This window comes from Paroedura picta, chromosome 1 (genome assembly GCF_049243985.1).
Source record: "Paroedura picta isolate Pp20150507F chromosome 1, Ppicta_v3.0, whole genome shotgun sequence".
NCBI classification, from domain to species: domain Eukaryota; kingdom Metazoa; phylum Chordata; class Lepidosauria; order Squamata; family Gekkonidae; genus Paroedura; species Paroedura picta.
Window position 1 is genome coordinate 42,468,519 of NC_135369.1, and position 21,565 is coordinate 42,490,083.

The 21,565-nt window shown below is 41.7% G+C and overlaps 1 protein-coding gene across 3 annotated transcripts in view; it reads left to right on the plus strand.

Annotated features, from left to right (window-relative positions):
- Window positions 1–15: 15 nt before the first annotated feature.
- The window catches only part of GALM (galactose mutarotase), a 32,894-nt gene continuing 11,344 nt past the window's right edge, over window positions 16–21,565 (plus strand). The window contains exons 1-3 of one of the 3 annotated variants that reach the window (XM_077335487.1): window positions 16–157; window positions 16,124–16,351; window positions 20,179–20,333. In XM_077335487.1, coding sequence (XP_077191602.1) covers window positions 16,162–16,351; window positions 20,179–20,333 — 345 coding nt within the window. In that variant the 5' untranslated portion in view covers window positions 16–157; window positions 16,124–16,161. Of the gene's footprint in view, window positions 158–238; window positions 568–8,302; window positions 8,324–16,123; window positions 16,352–20,178; window positions 20,334–21,565 lie in introns of those variants that run through there. The other 2 variants (XM_077335494.1, XM_077335503.1) reach the window with 2 other exon arrangements.

A 21,565-nucleotide genomic window follows, 5' to 3' on the forward strand; every position in this document is an offset into this window, starting at 1 on the left:
CGACTGACTAATCGGGAAGCGGCTCGCCAGCTTCGGAGCATAGGGTTGGGAGAGAGGGATGTCTGTCACTGCCACCCTCCTCGTTGAAGTCCCCGCCCTTCCAGGTTATTGTTTGGAGCTGGACTTCTTCGCTCGGTTAAGGACAAAGTCGGTGGAGGTACAGGCATGCGCGGGCGCCTCATGTTGCCCTGGCCAACGGCTTTGTCGCGTGCTTATCCCTCGAGGCGACTGGGGGTGGGGGAGAGAATAGCGGTGGGTTCCGGCCAAGTCGGAGCGGTGACAGGTAGAGAGTGCCCGGAGCTGGCTATTTGGACACGGCCAGTGATACTAAAGATTTCCTTTCCTGGGGAAGTGCAGAGCCATCTTAACCGCATTTAAGTTGTGCTGCAGCGCAAAGTTCGGAGCCAGCGTAGTAGTTAGATTCCCCTCTCCTGCAGGTGCAAAGCTGGGTGACCTTGGCTGTGCCACAGTTCTCTCAGAGCTCTCTCAGCCTCACCTACCTCACAGGGTGCTTGTTGTGGGGAGAGGAAGGAAAGGCGATTGGAAGCCACTTTGAGACTCCTTCAGGTACTGAAAAGCAGGGTATAAAAATTGCTTGAGTGGATGATTTTGAGAAGCAGTGAAGGTAGAGCTCCTTGTTCACCCATCATCTTTGGAGTTGTTTGGTGCATAAGCTAGGCTGGGCCCTGCCTTATGCAATGTGAAGTTTCCCCCCTCATTCCTAGAATTTGACGTGCAAAATGTTTAATTTTCAGTCTGCGTATTTAGGCTGCTGGAAGATAAGGAACCAGGAACTGCAAATACGGAACTGAGAAATGACTTAAGCCTCATAGCTCCTTAGGCAGATTATAGACCATAGGCAGCTAGTGGTCAATTAATTTACTTATATCCTATGGTAGAGTTACACACAAGAAACATGAAATAATATAAAATTTATAGCCAAATGAGTACAGTGATTTGCAGTCAGATTTGGCAATTCCCCTAAATACTAATATCTACGCTTTCAGTCCACTCATTTGCAGCTGGAGAGAGTACAAAGAGCTCTGTTGCATCTCCCTAGAAAGCATGTTGCTCACATTCCTGTGACAGATGGAAAATAGTTTGGTGGTCTGCACCACAATCACTTTTGGGACCTGGTACTTTGCCCCATTTAAACGACAGGTCTGCACAACTATCAAAGCCTGATTGTATTCTATTGATTGTCTCAGTGTTTATTTTATTTTATTTTATTTAGACTTCTATGCCACCACTCCCAGGGTCATTAGGTTATAGATATCGGGTGGAACAGATTTCATCCATGTTTGTGACCATTTCCTAGTCTGAAATTTTGTGATTGGTTATTATTATGTTGTTATTTCACTATATTGTTGTATTTTGCCATTTGTTACCAAATCACCTGGACTGGATGGGGAACTAGATAACCAATGTGTAGTCTCCCTCAAGTGGTTGCAGTTGTGGAACTTGTTAGAAGGCCCAGAGTAGCCACAATCTTTAATTTGAGGCTGATTTATTGCATGGTGTGTAGAGTTGTCATTTCACATCATACTGGTTTGTCTCATGCCACCAACCATTTTCCTCGAGTAACATTTTTTTCTTTGGAACTTATTACTTTGAAGTATTTGTACAATCCAGTTCCTCTCATGTGAAAAAGTTCCAAAATGTATTTCACCTGCTTTTTCCAATTATCTGAGCCAGTTTAGTGCCTCTGGATACTTCCTCCCTTCCTTTTTGTTATGTAAGCCTACAGGGAAAAATTTTTATTTTTCATATTGTACAGAACTTTGTTTTCTTTTAAGCGTTTAAGCAATAATAAATGAGGCTTCCACATGATTTATTTTTACATAAATAAGTTTAGAGTTCAGCTCCCCAACTTGTTGGTATCTTAAGAATCACCTGGTTGCTCCATTTAGTTTGGCACTTTGTTTACAACAATGTTGTTGTTAGGTGCAAAGTCGTGTCTGACCCATCACGACCCCATGGACAATGATCCTCCAGGATGTTAGCCAACTCGCTAACAATGTTAGCCAGTTGCATCTCCAGAAATTCAGAAACAGGGCATGTAGGCAAGAGCCATACTCTGTTCATCTTATAATCAGAAATATATGGCTGTTACTGTTGGTTGATTTTTCCAGTGTGCGGTTCTTATTTTCTAAGATGGGGAGGGATAAACAACCCAGTGTTTTCATGTTGTTTTTCATTCTGGGAAATTTCACATGTCCAAGTAGGAAAATATATAACAAAGGAAAATAAATAAATCTTAGCTTTCTGATGAGCTGTCTGGCAAAACTGAGTTTTATTAATCTCCAGTGCTTCACATCACAGCTGAAACACTGAACACTTTAAATAAACATTGCTATATTGGAAGCTAACTTTAGATGCTGCTGGAAGACTGACAGTCTTTTCAATTATGATTGCAGTTCCAGGAGTCCAAAAATATCCAGAATATTACAGTTTTGGGAGTCCAAAAGGTTGCAAAGATTGCAAACATTATTTCACCCAGATTGGTTTAGAAAAAGAATAAAAAGAACAAGATTGGTTGGAGTCAGCAGTCCTTATGCCATCTGCTTTTGCTCTTGATATTGCCAGAACTGAGGTGGAAATCTATTAAACCTCCCCCCCCCCCAATGGGTTCACTTGTCAGTTGGGTCTCCCCTGTGGAGGAGAGATAAGGTTAGAGAAGTAAATTCCTGGTGTTGTTCATGCACAGTGAGAAAAGACAGGAGCCTTTGAAATTACTCCTTACCAGGTCACCATGTTCCCTGGAAGTCTCTTAAATATTACAAACATATCCAAATATGTTCTTAGATGTATCTTTTGTGATTATGGAAGTTTTTATGTCCAAATAATATACAAGGACACATGAAGCTATTTTATACTGAATGAGACCACTGGTCCATCAAAGTCATTACTGGCAGCAATTTTCCAGGGGCTCATATCACTTACTGCCAAATAATATTTTAAAATGCAGATGCCAGGATTGAATCTAGGACCTTCTACATGCCAACTAGATTCTCTACTCATGAGCCATGGTCCTCTCCAACTATGCTTTCTTTTGTTTACTACAGAATTCTTCTACCCTCAACGTTTATTTTTGTTCTTCTGCTCAGATGCCAAGCATTAATTAAGGTATATATGCTAAGGTAGCAAAGGGTGCAGCAGTTTGCAGATCTCAAGTATTGGGTATATTTGCAATTTATAGTATGGCAGATCAAGCTATTAATACTTTTAAATTCCATAAATATGCCAAATAGTGCAATTTATATGCTAATTAAGTTATAAATAATATATCCTCAGTTGTTAAATCAGTACATTTAGGTTTGATAGCAAACTCAGTGTTGCATTAATGTTTCCCAAATTATCTGTTTTTCCATGGAAATCATTTTTTTAACCAGTAGCTTCAAAATTTCAGAAAGAGTTACAGCTCTACTTCCAAAAGATGGTGATCTTTCACCAAGGTCTTTTGAGTGGACCTAATAGTCATGGGAAAAGAGGATGTGCATAGATTAGTAACTGGTTAAACAGCAAACTGAATTTTGGCCATTTGTGCAATGGTAAATGGCCATTTGTGCAATGGAGAGAATTGCTGAGGGTTCCTAAGAGGTTAGTTCACACATGACACTAACTACATTATTCAGGATGATGAAAACAGAAGTAAACTGAGAAAACTTCTAAGAGAATCCCTCTAAACAAATGGGATTTGGGGCTGTATCAAATGGAGTATCGTGTCTAGATCACAGGAGGCGATGGTACCACTTTGCTCTGGTTTGTCCTCACTTGGAGTACTGTGTTCAGTTTTGGGCACCCCAGTTGAAGAGGGATGTTGACAAACTGGAATGTGTCCAGAGGAGGGCAACAAAGATGGTGAGGGGTTTGGAGAACAAGACATATGAAGAAAGGTTGGGGGAGCTTGGTCTCTTTAGCCTGGAGAGGAGACGACTGAGAGGGGATTTGATAACCATCTTCAAGTATTTAAAAGGCTGCCATATAAAGGATGGAGCAGAGTTGTTCTCTCTTGCCCCGGAGGAACGGACCAGAACCAATGGGATGGATGAAATTAATTCAAAAGAAATTCCATCTAAGCATCTGGAATAAGTTCCTGACAATTAGAGCAGTTTCTCAGTGGAACAGGCTTCCTTGAGAGGTGGTGGGTTCTCCATCTTTGGAAATTTTTAAACAGAGGCTGGATAGCCATTTGATGGAGAGGCTGATTCTGTGAAGGCTTAAGGGGGTAGCAGGTTACAGTGGATGAGCAATAGGGTTGTGAGTGTCCTGCATAGTGCAGAGGGTTGGACTAGATGACCCACGTGGTCCCTTCCATCTCTATGATTCTATGATTCTATGAATGAGTGACTAATTAATGTGACAATTGAGGATCAACATAAAAAGATATTGGGATAAAAATTCAAATTGTTGTCAGGATGACAGACTTGAAATAAACACTTCTCTTGTATAAAGAAAGTTTGTTTATTCGTAGCAGCTCTTCCAGGACTTACAAAGCTGAAAACTGGCAACTAGGGCATAGATCATTTCTTAACCTCCTGCTTTCCCGCCAATGCAAGTTCACATGCCTCTTAGACAAAATGCCCCACCCCCAGCCCAAGTGCCTGTCTGGGAATTAGTCCAAGGAAGAGGGGAGCCTCAGCATCGATCTTGGAAAGCACAGCAACAGTTACAAACAGCGATAAAATAATGAGCACAAAGTGGAAAGTTTCAGGGTTACAGAGGAGTTCAGACAGTCTTCGAAAAATGGCTACACTTCAGACCCATACATCATGGCAGAAACCTTGGGGTTCTGACAATTGTACATATGCTCTAATTGGTCCCTGACTGACTGCCCAGGAAATAGATATTGGGGGCATGATGAAAATATTTATTGATTATGCAATGGCCATGAAAAAGGTAAATTATGTGCTAGGTATTATTAAGGAAAGGATCGAAGACAAAATGGCCTACTCCCCTTTGTAAATCATGTTTGGAACACTGAGTATAGTTCTAGTCACTGTATCTCAAAAACAGTATTGTAGAACTAAGTTACTGAAGGGGTCTCTGTGTGTCAGTGAAGCTGAGGGCAATGCTAAACATCTAGCACAGTGGTTCTCAACCTGGGGATCAACCCTTTGAGGGTTGAACGACCCTTTCACAGGGGTCGCGGCAGGGCAAGCAGCTTGGCCGGGGGGAGGGGGCACCATCTACACAACAGCCTTGCAGGGTAGATCGAGATAGAGTGTTTGTCTGTCTGGAGCAGCAGAAAAGAGCGAGATCGGCATGGTGGGACAAGAGGCAGAACTGAAGTGAGGAAACCTGGGGAAAAAACAATTTATATACAATCATGAACAATGGATCTTCACACCATTTGTCAGTTTGTGAAAGAACACTTGCATAATTTTATGGATGGGGGTCACCACAACATGAGGAACTGTAGTTTGGTGTAGTGGTTTGGAGTGTGAACTTCTAATCTGGCATGCCAGGTTCGATTCTGCACTTCCCCACATGCAGCCAGCTGGGTGACCTTGGGCTCACCACGACACTGATAAAACTGTTCTGACTGGGCAGTGATATCAGGGCTCTCTCAGCCTCACCCACCTCACAGGGTGTCTGTTGTGGGGAGAGGAATGGGAAGGCGACTGTAAGCCGCTTTGAGCCTCGTTCGGGTAGGGAAAAGCGGCATATAAGAACCAACTCTTCTTCTTCTAATAAAGGGTCCTGGCATTAGGAAGGTTGAGAACCACTGGTCTAGCAGAGTCACTAAAGGCAGAATGGTCACAGCTGACACATCTGACTAAGATGCACCTTACATAGACTGGTTAAGGAGTAAGAACTGTTAAGATTTAAAGAAAAGCCTTGGGAGAGAAACATGCAATAAAAGTCTATTACTTTATATATGGCATGAAGTGCCAGCATTGCCGGGAAGTTGGGGGGTATAAATTAAAAAAAAGAAAGTAAATGTAAGACATTTTTTTCATCTTTCATAATATTAGAGGTTTTGGTAAGTTGATGGTTGATACATTCAGAAAAATGAAAATACTTCCACAATGCATCATTAACTTGTGAAATGCATCTCCACGCATATAGAGGGGCATGTGCGCAGGCACTTCCTCCGTGCATTCACATCATATAGATGATGAGGCAAGAGGCCCCTCACAGTGAGTCAAAATGTGGACAGGTGATCTGCACAGAGCTTTAGATGGCTCTGAGAAGGAATTAGACAACTTCATAGAGATTCGGTCAGTCTATGGTTGTTAGTGGTGACTAAATGGAATCTGTACTGCTTTTAGTTTGTTTGGATTTAAACTGCAACAGAAAATGTTCTAAGCCCCTTTGGAATAATAAGTAGTATAAGGAACATCTGTTGAATTTTAATTGTCCCTTGTTTATAATGGAATACAAAATTCTTTATATTCTTTTTGTAAATTGCATGCCACAAATGTTTTCAAGTTTTGCATATGGTTTCATCTCATTACCCTCCAGTTAAAGAGGAAATACATGTACTTAAACTTAACCGCATAATTACTCAAGCAGCACTCACCCCAAAGATGATTCAGAACACACAAATAAGCAACAGTAAACTAAAATGGACTATGAATTACTTGAAACCATCAAATTACATCCACCAGTATTCATTATTAATTACTATCATATAATATATACTATCATATAATATATTCTTATTATAATTCCTAATCTGCCCTGGCCACAGGGTGAAAACGGTGTTGGTTGCCCTGATGGATTACCTCTGTTGCTAGCTGGATCTGGGTGGGTTGGCCTTTCTAGTAATGTTAGATCTGTCGACCGCTTTTGATGTGGTCAACCATGAGTTATTGGCCCACTGCCTCCCTTGAACGGGGTTATGGGGTAGTCTTTCGTTGGCTATGCTCCTTCCTACAGAACTGGACCCAGAGGGTAGCAGTGGGGAATGAACTGTTGTGTCCCTGTCAACACCCTTGCAAAGCCCCTCAGGGGGCGGTGCTATCCCCTACTCTTTTCAATATCTTTATGTGCCCTCTGGGCCCAGGTGGCCCGGAATTTTGGGCTGGGCTGTCATCAATATGCTGATGACACCCAGCTCTATCTCCTCATGGACGGCTGCCCAGACTCCCCCCTGTAATCATTTGCCAAATGTTTGTAAGCTGTGGCTGGATGCCTCGGACAGAGTCCTCTGAAATGCAACCCCTCCAAGTTGGGAGTCCTATGGCTGGGAAGGAAGAGGGCAGAACAAGAAGCGTGATTGCCGGTTCTGGCTGGGACGCAACTGACCACCGTGCCCCAAGCCATAAATTTGGAGGTGACTTTGGATGCCTCGCTGACCATGGAGGCACAGGTCACAAAGGTAGCCCACCAGGCGTTTTACCACCTTCATCAGGTGAGGCTACTAGCACCCTATTTGTCTTCAGAACACCTAGCCATGGTGATCCATGCAACAGTCACCTCCAGAATTGACTTCTGTAACTCGCTCTACATGGGCCTGCCCTTGTCACTGACCTGGAAATTGCATCTGGTGCAAAATGCAGCTGCTGGGTCCTCACAGGGACACCTTGGATGGCCCATATCCAGCCAGTGCTGAGGCAGCTACATTGGTTGCCAGTTGCAGCCCGGATCAGGTTCAAGGTTCTGGTTTTGACCCTCAAGGCTCTTTGCAGTCTGGGACCCACATATCTTTAGGCCCACCGGTTGCCCTTTGCTCTCCGCAGGGCTTTACACTCTGTGGGTACTGACTTACTGGACGTTTCCAGCCCCCGAGAAGTTTGCCTGGCCTCAACTAGAGCCAGGGCCTTTTTGGTCCTGTCCCCAACCTGGTAGAATGAGGCTTTCATCATTCTGCAGGGCCTGTAAGATGGAGCTCTTCCTCCAGGTCTATGGTTGAGGCCAGGGCATGGAATATTGGATGGGACCCCCTGGAAGATACTGCCCCGTTAAGCTTAGAACACTGCCGTTCCAAGCAGCAGTCTGTGGCGAGGGATGATAATTTTACTGCCATGCTTGATTTAATATAAATGGGTTTTTTAATGTAGTTTTGCTGTTTTGTGGGGTTTTATTTTGTAACCCGCCATGAGTCGGCTTGCCATGACTGGCAGGAAATAAATGTAAATAATAATAACAACAATAATATCACCATCATCTTCTGTTCCACTTTCGGTCCTTGAGCAGCTGGAGCAGATGACTGTAATTACTAGGAGTCAGTATGGTCTTCTCAAGAACAAGTCATATCAGACTAACATTATCTCTTTTTTTTTAGGAAGTTACTACCTTGTTGGATCAGGGAAATACCGTGGATATACTTGATTTTAGTAAAGCATGTGATAAGGATCCAAGTTGGCAAAATGTGGTATGGATCATATTACTATCAGGTGGATTGATAACTGGTTGATAGATCACACCCAAAGGGTGCTTGTTAATGGTTCATCATCCTCTTGGAGAGAAGTGACGAGTGCCCTAGGGATCTGTCCTGGGCCCTATTTTGTTCAACGTATTTATAAATGATTTGAATTGGATGAAGGAATAGAATGTTTATTAAATTTGCAGATGACACTAAACTGGGAGGGGTAGCAAACAGAGCAAAAGACACAATCAGGATACAGGATGGTATTGACAGGATGGAAAATTGGTCTAAAATGAACAAAATGAATTGTCTCTACGTGGCCTGGAATTGTCTCCATATGACCTGGCCTGCTTTAGTTCTTTTTGTTCTAAACTGCTGAAGTAGTGGAGGTATGTGATATTTAAAATGTTAGGCATGCTGTAGGACAGGGATCTCCAGCATGATGTGTGTGGGTAACATGGTGCCCACTAACACCTTTCTTTGAGCCCACCAAGTGTTTTTAAAAGTAGGCAAAAACTGGGTCTTTAGAAAGTCTAAAAGTCAGAGAGAGATAGAGACAGACATTCTAGTCAGTTTTCTTCTGTGATCTAGCTTTGTATGCCTGGAATGAGACCGAATTCAAACATGTGATCTTTCTTGCTGAGTATAAAATGAGCAGCATCATATATTTCAGAACGTGTTCTTTTGTTCTGAGTCCCAAATATGTCGTATTTATTCCAGGGATCAGTCATATGTGAAGACTACCTCTTTCTAGAACAGAACAATCTGCCAACCTGAGCTGCATCTGATCTGGACATTGGTAGTCATATTCTGAAGAGGTCACTGAAATAGACAAGTGTGTGCTTCTTATGTGCACTACTAATTTCTTGCAGCATGGCAGTCTGTACAATCAGGCGGCCACAGGGCCAGATAGATGCTTCTTTGCACCTTGTCTTCGTTATTTAGCAATATGATTGATGCAAGAGAAAGAGATGGGTTAAATCCCAAAGTGCTGTCAAGAAGGAAAAGTGTAATTCTGTTTTAACAATTAAACTTTTTTTATTTGATGGATTTCTAGTTCAGTGCATCCTACATAATACTTATCTTCAAAAACAGGAGTGAAAAAGTAATTACCATAGCAACTGTCAAGTTAGAAAGAATGAGATGCTGTTCTTAAGGTGGGGGGGGGGGAGATGTAAAGCCAGCTTGGTAAGGGATAGTATTGAGCTTTATGTATTTATATGTTTGGAGAGGAGTACTTTCCCAAGCAAATGGGTGGGGGTGGGGAAGCAACTGAAGCGAAGAATAATAACTTCTTGACATATGATGGCATAACTTATACAGAGAAATCACAAGAAGATGCAAAATCTTGTTTTAAAGAACAAGTTCTGGAAATCTCAAGAAGATTGCATTTTTCTTATATCTAAAACAGGCTTTCTCAACCAGGGTTTCATGAAACTCTGGGGTTTTTTTGGCGGCCCTGGAAGGGTTTCCTGAATGAGTGGGAGTTAATTGATTATAAATATATTTTAAAATGGTTAAGAATTTATCTCGTGATATGACCCTATATGGCCATGTCGACTCACACACTGCTCCCAAAATAGCCAATGATGTGACTAGAGGGGGTGAGAAGGGCCCTTGGTGGGTGTATGCACAGCTATGCTTCCTAGCTATATTCTGCACGATTGGGCCGCTTTTGGGATTTCTCAAAGGCTGAAGAATGTTTCAGGGGTTTCTCAGCAGTACAAAGGCTGATCTAAAACAACTAAGCACTATGCAAAATTACAAATAAAGAGGCCTTTCCCACACAGTCTTGCAAAATAAAGTTGAGACCCATTAGGGAGGCAGAGTGAGTAGAGATGGTCAAGTGGGGAAGGACAAGATGGATATATGTATCGTAAAGATGTCTCTGAATGTAAACTGTCAGTGGAAGGACATTCAGTGTTAGGGAGAGACAAGGGAAAAGGGATAATCTTACATTTAAGTAGAACATTATAAAGAACATGGAAGTCTGGGAGCAATCCTAGAGAGATCTATTTGGAAATAAATTCAATTTTATTTTATGTGGCTTACATCCAGGAAAGTGTTTTGGGGATCGCTTTAAGTTTGGAGTTGTAAAATATTTTGAATGAGCTTGGTGAAAGGAGTGATACTAAAGGTTGGGGCTGTGTTGCTTACCTAGCAATTATCTTGTTTGAATCTGTGACGGGGGAAATGCTACACAGTTTAAATGCTTTAAATGAAATAGTGGTTCTGAAAGTTTTAATCTCTTTCTTCGGTTTAGATTCAAACATCAGAAATTATGCAAAGTAAACCACAGAGAATCATGACTCAGCCAACTGTGTAGTTTCACTGATATCCTGTCATTATGACATCTTGCTCCTTCCTTCATCCTCTGAAAATGTCTTGCAGGTTAGAAAATAGTGACTGTGTGACATCCCTACACATTTGACTTCAAGATTGGGGTCACAGTCTAGAACTAATCCTAGAGTGGGACAAAGCAGATCTACCTGTCTGTTCCCAGCAGTGTAGCTCATAAAGGAATTATTTCTCAAATTATTTTGAGAGATGTGAACATTATAAATTATGCAGCTCATCATTATTAGAAGTAGTATTTGACATTGTATCTCCCCCTCTCCAGTTATTCAAAGTGGCTTTCACAACATAAAACAGATTCAAATGAGTAGCCGTGTTGGTCTGAAGTAGCACAACAAAATCAGAGTCCAGTAGTACCTTTAAGACCAACAAAGATTTATTCAAAGTGTGAGCTTTCGAGTGCAAGCACCCTTATGATCTTACATGACAGGGAATATATAGGAAAAATGTTACATCTGTGTTACAACCAAATACAGCCAACATAAAACAATTCAGGAAAAGCTGTGCAACCTGATAGCCTCCTACTGCCTACCCATCCATCCAACCATTATTTTTGCTTCCACCAGCCTGTTTTGGTTTATGAATAAAAAGTGATGGTCCCAGAAATACAAACATACCCCATTCCCAATCCCAACCTGCTGTGAGAATGACAGTTCTCTGATTTCTTCTTTTAATTCACTTAGCAGTTCTTGAATCAGACCAAAGCGAGTGGCAGGTTTTCAAAGACGGGTTTTGCAGCATGATCTTCATGTTTTGAAGACCCTTCCTGATTCCATACTGTGTTTTAAAAATGTACTCTCCTGAGCAAAATTTCCTGTATATAAGGAACTAACAAGATTTTTAAAAATCTTGTTGTGCTAGTACTGCCCCCCCCCCCGTCCCGATTTTGCACAGGAGATTCCTACCTGCATTTTGCAATTCAGTAGGGATACTTCACTGAATGGGTTGATCAACTCTAAACTGTAGTTGTGTTGCAGTTGGTTTTGTGGTTTTGTTGTGAGGGCAGTGAAATAGTGAGCATACCCACACAGAGAGAACCGTGGAAAACATATGTCACAAATAAGTCGATTATCTCTTTAAGACCCATCCCATTAGAAGTTTATTGAAACGGAATAGACTGCCTTAGGCGGTGATGAGCTTCCCCCTAACTGGCAGTCTTCAAGCCGCAGCTGGACACATACTTATTATGGATGTTTTAGGCCAGCCTTTTGCAACTTTTTTACCATTGAGAAACCCCTGAAATATTTGTCAGGCTTTGAGAAACCCCAGAAGTTATATCAGCAGGCCACACCAAAATGGAGTTTGTGTGAACTCTACAGGCTGGATTGGCTTGTTTGTCACACTTGCCAGAATGCTGCATGTTGGCTCTACAGTGCAGCTAGCAAAGAAGAGTGGGTGGCTGGGCTAATGAAGATAAGTCCTGATCTACTGATAATTTCTCTTTCATAGACTACTTGAATAGAAATGCCAACAGAGACGTATTAGCAGTCCTTTGAGATTTCAGTGCAGATATGTATGCATGCACACCCTACAGGGGAGGCACAGTCATTTGCAAATTAATTGATCACATCTTATACATGTAAAGGACTAAAATCAGCTTTTTGCCTACAACCAAGTGGCCCACTGAACTACTGGATGAAATAGAATCTTCATTAACAATCTAGCTTTTCAGAGTAATGTGAGAGGTCAAATTTACTATAGAAACAAGTCACAAGGCCTAGGAAACTGCCCTGAGCCATATGGAAGGGTGGTATAGAAATAAAATAATGAAAAATAAAAATAAAAATAATAAAGATGCAACATTAACTTGTCCCAAATTTGGGAGGGGGGAGGGTTAGGCCAGAGGTGCAGGACCAGCCATATTTTACCTGAGCCTATGTATTATATTTATTAAAAGATCGACCTGTTCTGTCTTTGTTTAAGCTATTGTGATTGGAATTAAATGCTGTGCAGGTCCTCACCAAGACACCATGGAACGCACATATCCAACCAGTCCACTAGGAGCTGCATTGGTTGCCATTTGAATTCTAGATCAATTCAAGGTCTTGGTTTTAACTTTTTAATCTTTAAGGCCTTGTGTGGTCTGGGCCCTGCATATCTATGACGGATTATGCATGGCAGCAGCTGTGCTGGGCCGCTGCTGGTTTCTAGCGGTGGGGCATACTTCCGAGAAGTCATGGGGGAAGGAATCCCCTGACACACACGGACTGCACACGTTGTGCAATATGGACGCACAACACTGGGGCTGGAAGAGCCTGCTATGCAGCGGTGGGCATAGGGCCCCACCACAAAATGGCAGGAAAGCATCATGGGGGTAGGGGAATGCCCCGTTTGGCTCTGCACCTCCGTTAAGCTGACCATTTGTATGGTGTCCCTGCACAGGGCTGGCCCGGCCTAGCCTCCAATGGTGACAATGGAACCACAGGAAATGCAGAATAATCTGAGTTCCCTTGCCACAGGCCATCCGAAGGCATAAGTCGGGCCAGTTTTGGGAGGGGGTGTCATGCGCAATCGGGGATTTGCTTTGCTGCCCTGCCGCAACCAGCCCAGAGTTCTCATCCCATGCATAATCGGTTTAAGGGAGCACTTCTCTCAATATATCCCCAGATGAACTCTAAGATCTGCAAATACAAATTTGCTGGTGGTCCCTGGCCCTAAAGAAGTACAACTGGTGCAATCCTGGTGGAATATGCTTCTGGCAGAGACACAGACCCAGACAGAATTATCAGAGTGCTGCAGGACCTGCAAATTGCTGCTATTCCACCAGGCATATAGCTGAGGCCAGGACTCACTGTTGAACTGAATGCCGGCCTGCCCCCCAGACTCCCCATGCCACCCAGATATACTGAGTTGGAGCACTGAGATAGAGTTTTTACTATTTATTATAGTTTTTATATGGTTATTTTAACACTATTATAGAAATATATGTTGTATATACAACCCCAAGCCTGAATGAAGAAAAAGATGGTTAATATATATAATAATAATGCTAAAGGGTGTGGCATATCAGCTCTCACAAGCTAAATTTTTGCACAAATCAGTGAGAAAAAGCTCTCAGCCTTCTTAAATCTTCTGTCCATCCTGGCTCCCACTATTCTCTGCTACGTTTTCTGTTTTTTTATGGGTTGCTGCCAATTTCTAGCGTTAAAAGAACATTTCCTACTAAAGGATGTTACTGCTTTGTTATTTGTGCTCTGTGATTGCATTTCCCACTTGGCTCTTTCTCTAGCCACTGCCAACCTAACCAATGATCTGGGGATGGAGGGATCACCTTCTGTCATCTATTTTGCTTCTCCTGAGTAAGCATATCTGAATTGTCTGACTTTTGCTGCTCCTTTTTCCCCCCAGCTACATTATATCATCAGTATATCTAATTCTCAATGCAATGAGATCTGCGGATACTTAAATCCTGAGATTGGAGCCATGAACACACAAGGCATATCTTTTTACAAACCTGGACAATGCCCTGGTATTGTAGAAAAATCTGAAATCTGAAACAGCAAACAGATTGGGAAGTTAATCCACTCGCAAAACAGAAGCACCTCCTGTAGCTTATTTTAAACAATTGCTGCTATGTACAGGGGACTAAACTTGATGGAGTTCATCTCCTCTCCATTCCTTATAAAAAGCTAAATGACAACTGTGCAGGTTTCTGCTGTGAAAAGGGACTGAGTGGGGGCTTACCCTTCCACTGCTGCACATTATTCATAACCAGCCCACCCTCTCCCCTGGGGCTGCTGTTAACCTTTTACAGAGGGAGAAAATATAGGCAAGCCTGAGACTTGTATCCATCTTTCTTTCTTTAAAATGTTTTCCACTACTTTCTCCACAGATGTGGACCCCAAGGAGGGTTGCAACGTATATACATTATGTAAAACAAAAAGGAACTCTAAAGAGCTATAATAACACAAGGGTGTTGGTTTCAGTTAGCAAAAATGTGGGAACAAAAGGGCAGTTTTGTTCTTTAAAATGCCAGGAAGATCTGTTAATGTATTTTTCATATTGTAACCTTTGGCAGGATTGAGAGAGACCTTTTTCTGCCTGAGATTTTGGAGAGTCATTGTCAGTCAAACAATACACAGCCTCAAGTTAGATTCACATGGGTAGCCGTGTTGGTCTGAAGTGACAGAACAAATTTAGAGTCCAGGGGCACCTTTAAGACCAACAAAGTTTTATTCAAGGTATGAGCTTTCGTGTGCATATACACTTGCTCAGATACAATATGATGGCATGGAAGTTCATACTTACAGGCAAGCGTGAGGGTAAATTAACATACAGCATAATGAAAATAGTTAACAGATTCCAGAGATAAATGAGTAAAACAGCAATGTTGATTTGTTTGTATTCACGATATTGAAATGCATCAGAAACATCTTGGGTTCCATAAATACATCTCCATGAAGAGAAAAATGATGATGATGTTATCCGTTCAGTCCTGTCCGACCCTTGGAGATAGGGGGGAATAGATAATCAATTGCTGACAGCAGTTAGTTGAGATCTTGCTCTTCTGCCCCCTGCCTGTCCTCTCAAGCATGGATGAAGCTCTGTGATTTGTGATCATTGTTAAGTAAAGCATGCAAACCCCTGAACCCTTCTTATGCAACATGTCACATGTGCCCAGCTGCTCCATGCCAGATTATTTTGCTCAGTGTGGCAGTGGGCTACAGTCAAGTTGGGACCTGCACAGGTCAGAGTTGGGAACTGAAAGGGCAAACTGGAAGTCAGCACGATCCTGAGGAGGAGTCCCCTGTACATAGCAGCGATTGTTTAAAATTAGGATTTAAAAGAATATTTCTGAGGATGAAAGTCTGAGTGTAAACGTTCCCCCTGACTGGTGCCCCTCCTGTATCACTGGAAACCTGCTTATAAAGCATTTTTTAAGATCCTGAGATGACAGAGGCATTATTTTCATCCATCACAACTGCATTTATCTGAGTGTGCACTGGGAGCAAAACCCTTGATGTAATCTTTCGAAAGCACTCTTTATTTTAGCCCCTTACTTCCATTAAAAATGAAAGCCCTATGTATAGCATATGCAATCTGTCTGGCCAAGTACATCTCTTATCTTCCTTCTCACCTCTTTTGTTGTCCAGCATAGAAATACCAGTTAGGTTGCATTTCTTTTTCCTGCTCCTAGGCCAAACTACTAATCTAGAAGGCTCATAAAAAAGAAAATATAAATAAAATAGATATCTTTTTTTTTAAATCAGACAACTGATTGCCTAGCCATTTCTTAGGCTGCAATTCTGGGTACCCTTACATGAGAATAAGCAGCATTGTATTCCTAATTATTTCCTAATAAGCATGCATAATGTGATCTGCACTGAGGATGCAATTAGAGTAAGCTGTCAGCCCAGAATCTCCCCTCCCACATCAGCTGACTGAGTGTCATGTGATTCTGATTGTTGCCAGAAACTTTTGTTCAAAGTACCTTTTCATTTACTTTGCCAGGCTTATATCTGTCTGTTGTGGTGTAGGGGAAGGAAACAATGACGAAAGTGACACGAGAGAAATTCGGGGACTTACCTCATGATGAAGGGGTTGTGGAAAAATTCTTGCTCAAATCAGACACTGTTGAAGTGGAGATTATATCCCTAGGCTGCATTATTACTTCCTTGAAAACTAAAAGCAGAAATGGAGAATTCTCGGACATTGTTCTAGGCTTTGATCATTTGGAAGGTGAGTTTAAATGATATTTTTTTAAAGGACATTGCATGGAGTAAATGTGTAGTATAAGCTGTTTACTACGCTATCCTCTACATTGATAATAAGAATGTATATACTGTGTATATCACTGTTAGTTTACAATGCACTTCCAAGCACCAGTGTAAAAAAAGCTTCCCTTTAAGGTTTAGCTCTAGAATGTATTTGCAATATCATGGTTTGAACACAACAGGCATATTTATTATTTTGAAATTTTATCTCCAGGTCTCACCTGGAGATTGGTGTCCCTAGTCAGGAAATTTTAGCTGGTAAGGCAGCACACCAAGAAAAGGCAAAAAACAGTGATCCATGCTCTAGTCTAGGGAAAAGTGTTTTATCTTACTTAAGAATTTCTATGCATTTTGCCTGTGCTTCATTAGGGTTATCTGTGATGGATGGATGGATGGATGGATGAAAAGAACACATCATTTTAAGAAATGAATACTGAGAAGTCAGCCTGTGTGCTTCTTAAACATCACATGTATGCTTCCCAGTGAATTCTCATACCCAGCTGCCAACTTCCACAAGGGGTTATCTTGGAATTCCAACATCTCCAGTCTACAGAGATCAGTTCCCTGGAGAAGACAGACTTTATGGTATACTATAGATTCCAAGTGAAATTCTCCACATATTCTCCCCTTCACAGGCACCACCCCAGAATCTTCAGGAATTTCTTGGGCCAGAGTTGACACCCTATTCTCACAACTAAGAGTTCTCAGTATTAGAGAAGGCCATAAGAATATACTGTGCACAAAGACTTGCTGCTAAAACAGAGTAGGCATTTTTTCAGGTATCCTCTTTTCCCTATGGAGGCATTAAAGCGACATTATTTCAGAACATATGCAAATAGTTCAGTCTCATTTGTCAAGGACCTGGATGCTAGACTCCAGTGTCCTGTATAACGTCCTTGTTCAACACTTCTAACTTGAAGACTGAAGTTGGTGTGGTTTGTTTCTGTCTCATGCAAAAAAAAAACTAACCATGTTGGCGAGACTGTGGTCAGGTCCGTACTTCCCTTTATGTATGTTTTCCTGCCCCACAGATTCTTGTTTACAATTGAGATTCAGAGTGCTGTGTCTGGGCTGTTTTTCAGGCAGTTTTGAGGATTCTGTAAGAACTGGGCAGCATCCAAGTTGCAGCATCCCAGTTCACCTGTTGAACAGGTGGCGGGGAAAACTGCTTGAAATGCAGCTGTGAGGAGGCAGCGAGGCCAGTGCCTGTATAGGATGAGTTAAGGAAAACAGTACACCACCTGGAAAGGTGTTTGTATGTGTGTGCCCACCAGAATAGCTGTGATGGTAAAGCATTCTTAAGTTTAGGGTTTCCAACTCCAGTTTGGCACATTCTTGGAGATTTGGGAGGTGGAGATCGGGGTTTGGGGTGGGGGGATGCCTTGGAATCCATCCTCCAAAGCAACCAAGAGATCTGAGCCCAGTCAGGATCGGTTGTGCCATGTAGAGCAATGTGCTTGGCATGGCACTGTAGCTTCTAGAGCTGGTACCAATATTGGGACCTGGGGTTTTTTGGAAATCCTGACTTTTTCAGGTCCAGTAGACCCAAACCAAAAAACATCAATTAAAAATCATGGCACACTGCTTGCTGTTACATAAACTCTGCCTAGCTGATGTTGAATGCCTCAGAGAACAGGCTATTCCTGTGTAAAGCCTGGGGCTGATCTAGCACTAATTGCTCTTCTTGTTAACAGCCTTTCCTTTGTAGCTCTCCCCCTCCTGTTTCCACTGCAGAAAGGAAGCAATTGTCTTCCTCTTGAGGCCTGTGCACAGCAGTGGAAAAAAACCCAGTTGGCTCTTTTCCCAGAGAGGCGGGGAAGACCTACTGAGATTAGGTTTCACGACTTCAGTGTGGATTGCCATTTGTAATGATTACGCTTGGCAAAACCATCCAAGAGCAGTTGTTACAATTAGTATGCCAAAGGCTGTTTTTTTTTGGGTTTTTTTGCGAATCTCTATTTAAGTTGTGAAATTCTTTGTGTTTGCAGCCGGAATTGTAAATGTTGCATCAATCTTGTTCTAAACTTTATTTTTTTAGTTCTGCTTTTCATTATTCTCTGCAAAATGGGTAGCAACCAGGATGATGAATGCAAAAGTTAAGTACAGTGTAAACTGATTTAATGTTAATAGGTCCTCTGCCCAGTTCTCTCTCTTAGCTCTAACTATCAGAGGCCTGGCAATATGGAAGCAGATTCAGTGCCTGCCTAAAAAGACCAATGGGATGACTCTAATGTATCTAATGTATACCACCCAGAGCTGTAGGGAAGGGCGGTATAGAAATCTAAATAAATAAATAAACAAATAAATTATGCACATCCATCTGAATACTTGCTTTAGGAGCTGTCATGACCCTTCAATCAGCTCAGTGAATCTGACTCAGAGTCTTCAAAGGATGAGCCTGAGGAGCTGAGGTCAGTGGCTGACTGGGGACCAGAGATGACTCAGAACTGTAGATGTAGCAACACCAGAGGCCACTCTATAAAAATGTCTCCGTGCTTGAGAGCAGGTGGCTGGAGTGTAATGGCAGGGCCTCAGTTAATTATTCTCAGCATTCCACTAGTCAGGACACATCTGTCCATTAATCTCCAGTTTTTTTATTTATTTCCTTCAATATGTTTCCCCTAGAATTAAACCCAAGCAAATGTTAACCTTATAAACCTAGCTTGTTATTCCTGTTTGGTACCAAAATCTGTTAAACATCTTCATTTTTCTGTACAATAATTTACTGCTTACCCTCTACCACTTATATGTATAGACTGGTAATTCCCATTACATTGTATCTGTGGAAGTGTGTATGCACATAAGAGCTTATACCTTGAATAAAATTTGTTGGTCTTAAAGGTGCCACTGGATTCAAACTTTGTTATGCATTATTACAGTAATTATTGATAGTATTCTTACCAAGTAAGTTGACAGACCCATGTTCTTATAATCTGCAGTCAAGGTGGCTTCAACAACAAATGATTAAATTACACAAGTGGCCCACCCTTAGTAAAAATTGTAATGTAGTAAATAGGGTGCTCAGCGTGTTCAAGAGAGACCTCTTTTCTTATCCTTCTGGCTGAATGAAACTTATTGTTGATTCTGGAACACCCATGTTCTCAGCTTTACCTATATAACAGGGTTGTTAGGATAAAGAGGGATAAACTCACATGTAGTTATCCAAAGCCCATTGGAGGAAGTGTAGGATGGAAATATGATGAATACCTCAAAATAATAGTAATGAGATGCTAGTCAGGGTGGCAAGATGGCCAGCAGGCCCAGCAGCCACAATAGTCCTGGCAGTATTGCCATTGCGTACATAGGGGGGAAATCACAGTGAGCCTGACGATGTTGCTGTTGGTGGTGGTGACGAACTGTAGCAGTCCCAGCAGTGTTGTCACTAGTGAATGGGACAGAAAGCTGTGGGAGGGAGACCCCATACATGAGTATTGCAGGTCTCCACTTATAATTTATTTAATTTTCAAATTTTTGGTCTTCTTGACACATGTTTTTTAAAGAAAATTTATTCTGGAATTCCAGTTCAGTGGAGGAACCAGGAGGTCTGTATACATATCTTCTGTTTGTACATACAAACCTATTTCCACAATTGACATTCGTGCAGGCGTGCTTTGACATTCGTGGAGGCATTCAGAGTCTGTATGGACTTCGGAGCTCCTAGAAGGAAATGCTGTTTCCATACAGTCAGTATTCCTTTTTTTAAAAAGTCCTATACTTAGCCTCATGCTCTGAAATATAACCAACTTTAAAACATTTATCTTCCCTGTTTAAATTGTATTGTATTTTATTCAGGATACGTCAAGAAGCACCCCTATTTTGGAGCTGTAATAGGACGGGTCGCAAATAGAATTGCCAAAGGGAATTTTCTAGTGGAAGGAAAGGAGTATCACTTGGCCATCAACAATGGACCCAACAGTTTACATGGTGGAATAAAAGGATTTGACAAGGTAAATGTGCTCATGATCAAACCGACAGATAGCAATATATTAAAATGGAGGGTTAGATCCTTTGTCTTATTAAAGATAGAGGGAGGCTCTGCCTTCAAAGGAATATAATAATTGGATCAAACTCAAGGTTTGTCTGTACAAATTATATTACTTGTTTATTATATATGTGTGTGTGTGTGTGTATACACATATACATACACATATACACACACACACACGCTCACTCATATTTTACTTATTTATTTTAAAAGGCTACCACACCTGACTTCTAGATGGCTTACAGACAACATTGTATGAATACATCCAAAATATTCCCCAGATTTAAAATCACACAGTAATAGAAGCTGTTTACAAAATATCTGCTGGGAGCAACATGTGCCTGTAATAACAGATCCCACGGGAATGGTGCCACCACAGAGAAAGCATTGCTGGAATGGGACTCTGAGCAGGGACCACCTTAGATCTTTGAAATGGGTGGTCTACACCAGTTTGGTGTAGTGGTTAGGAGTGCGGACTTCTAATCTGGCAAGCCAGGTTCGGTTCTGCACTCCCCCACATGCAACCAGCTGGGTGACCTTGGGCTCGCAATGGCACTGATAAAGCTGTTCTGACTGATATCAGGGCTCTCTCAGCCTCACCCACCTTACAGGGTGTCTGTTGTGGGGAGAGGAATGGGAAGGCGACAGTTAGCTGCTTAGAGACTCCTTCGGGTAGAGAAAAGCAGCATATAAGAACCAACTCTTCTTGTTCTTCATTATAATTGGGAGCAGAGAGGTATTCCCAAAAGTATACAGACCTAAACAAGTTGTACCATATTTAAGTACAGAACAGGATAGAATGACCAGTTTATCCTATTAGAAATGCAGTTAAAGAGAAACAACAAACTCAGCATGGAAGTACTTGTGGTGGGTCACTCTGGAGTTATTTTTGAAAAGTGTGTCCTATATTTAACCTGTTTAAGGCAATTGTGAAGGTTGACAGGAAATGCTTTGAAATGGAGTGGATATCTTGGCTGGCTTTGTATAGAACCCTTAAACTGGTTGACATAATAGACAATACAGTTTCTGTACATTCAGAAAGTTAGCATCTGATTCTTCAGTGAGGAATCCACAGTGGTTCCTCCGTGGAACAGGCTTCCTTGGGAGGTGGTGAGTTCTCCTTCTTTAGAAATTTTTAAGCAGAGACTAGATAGTCAACTGACAGAAATGCTGATCTTATGAACTTAGTTAGAT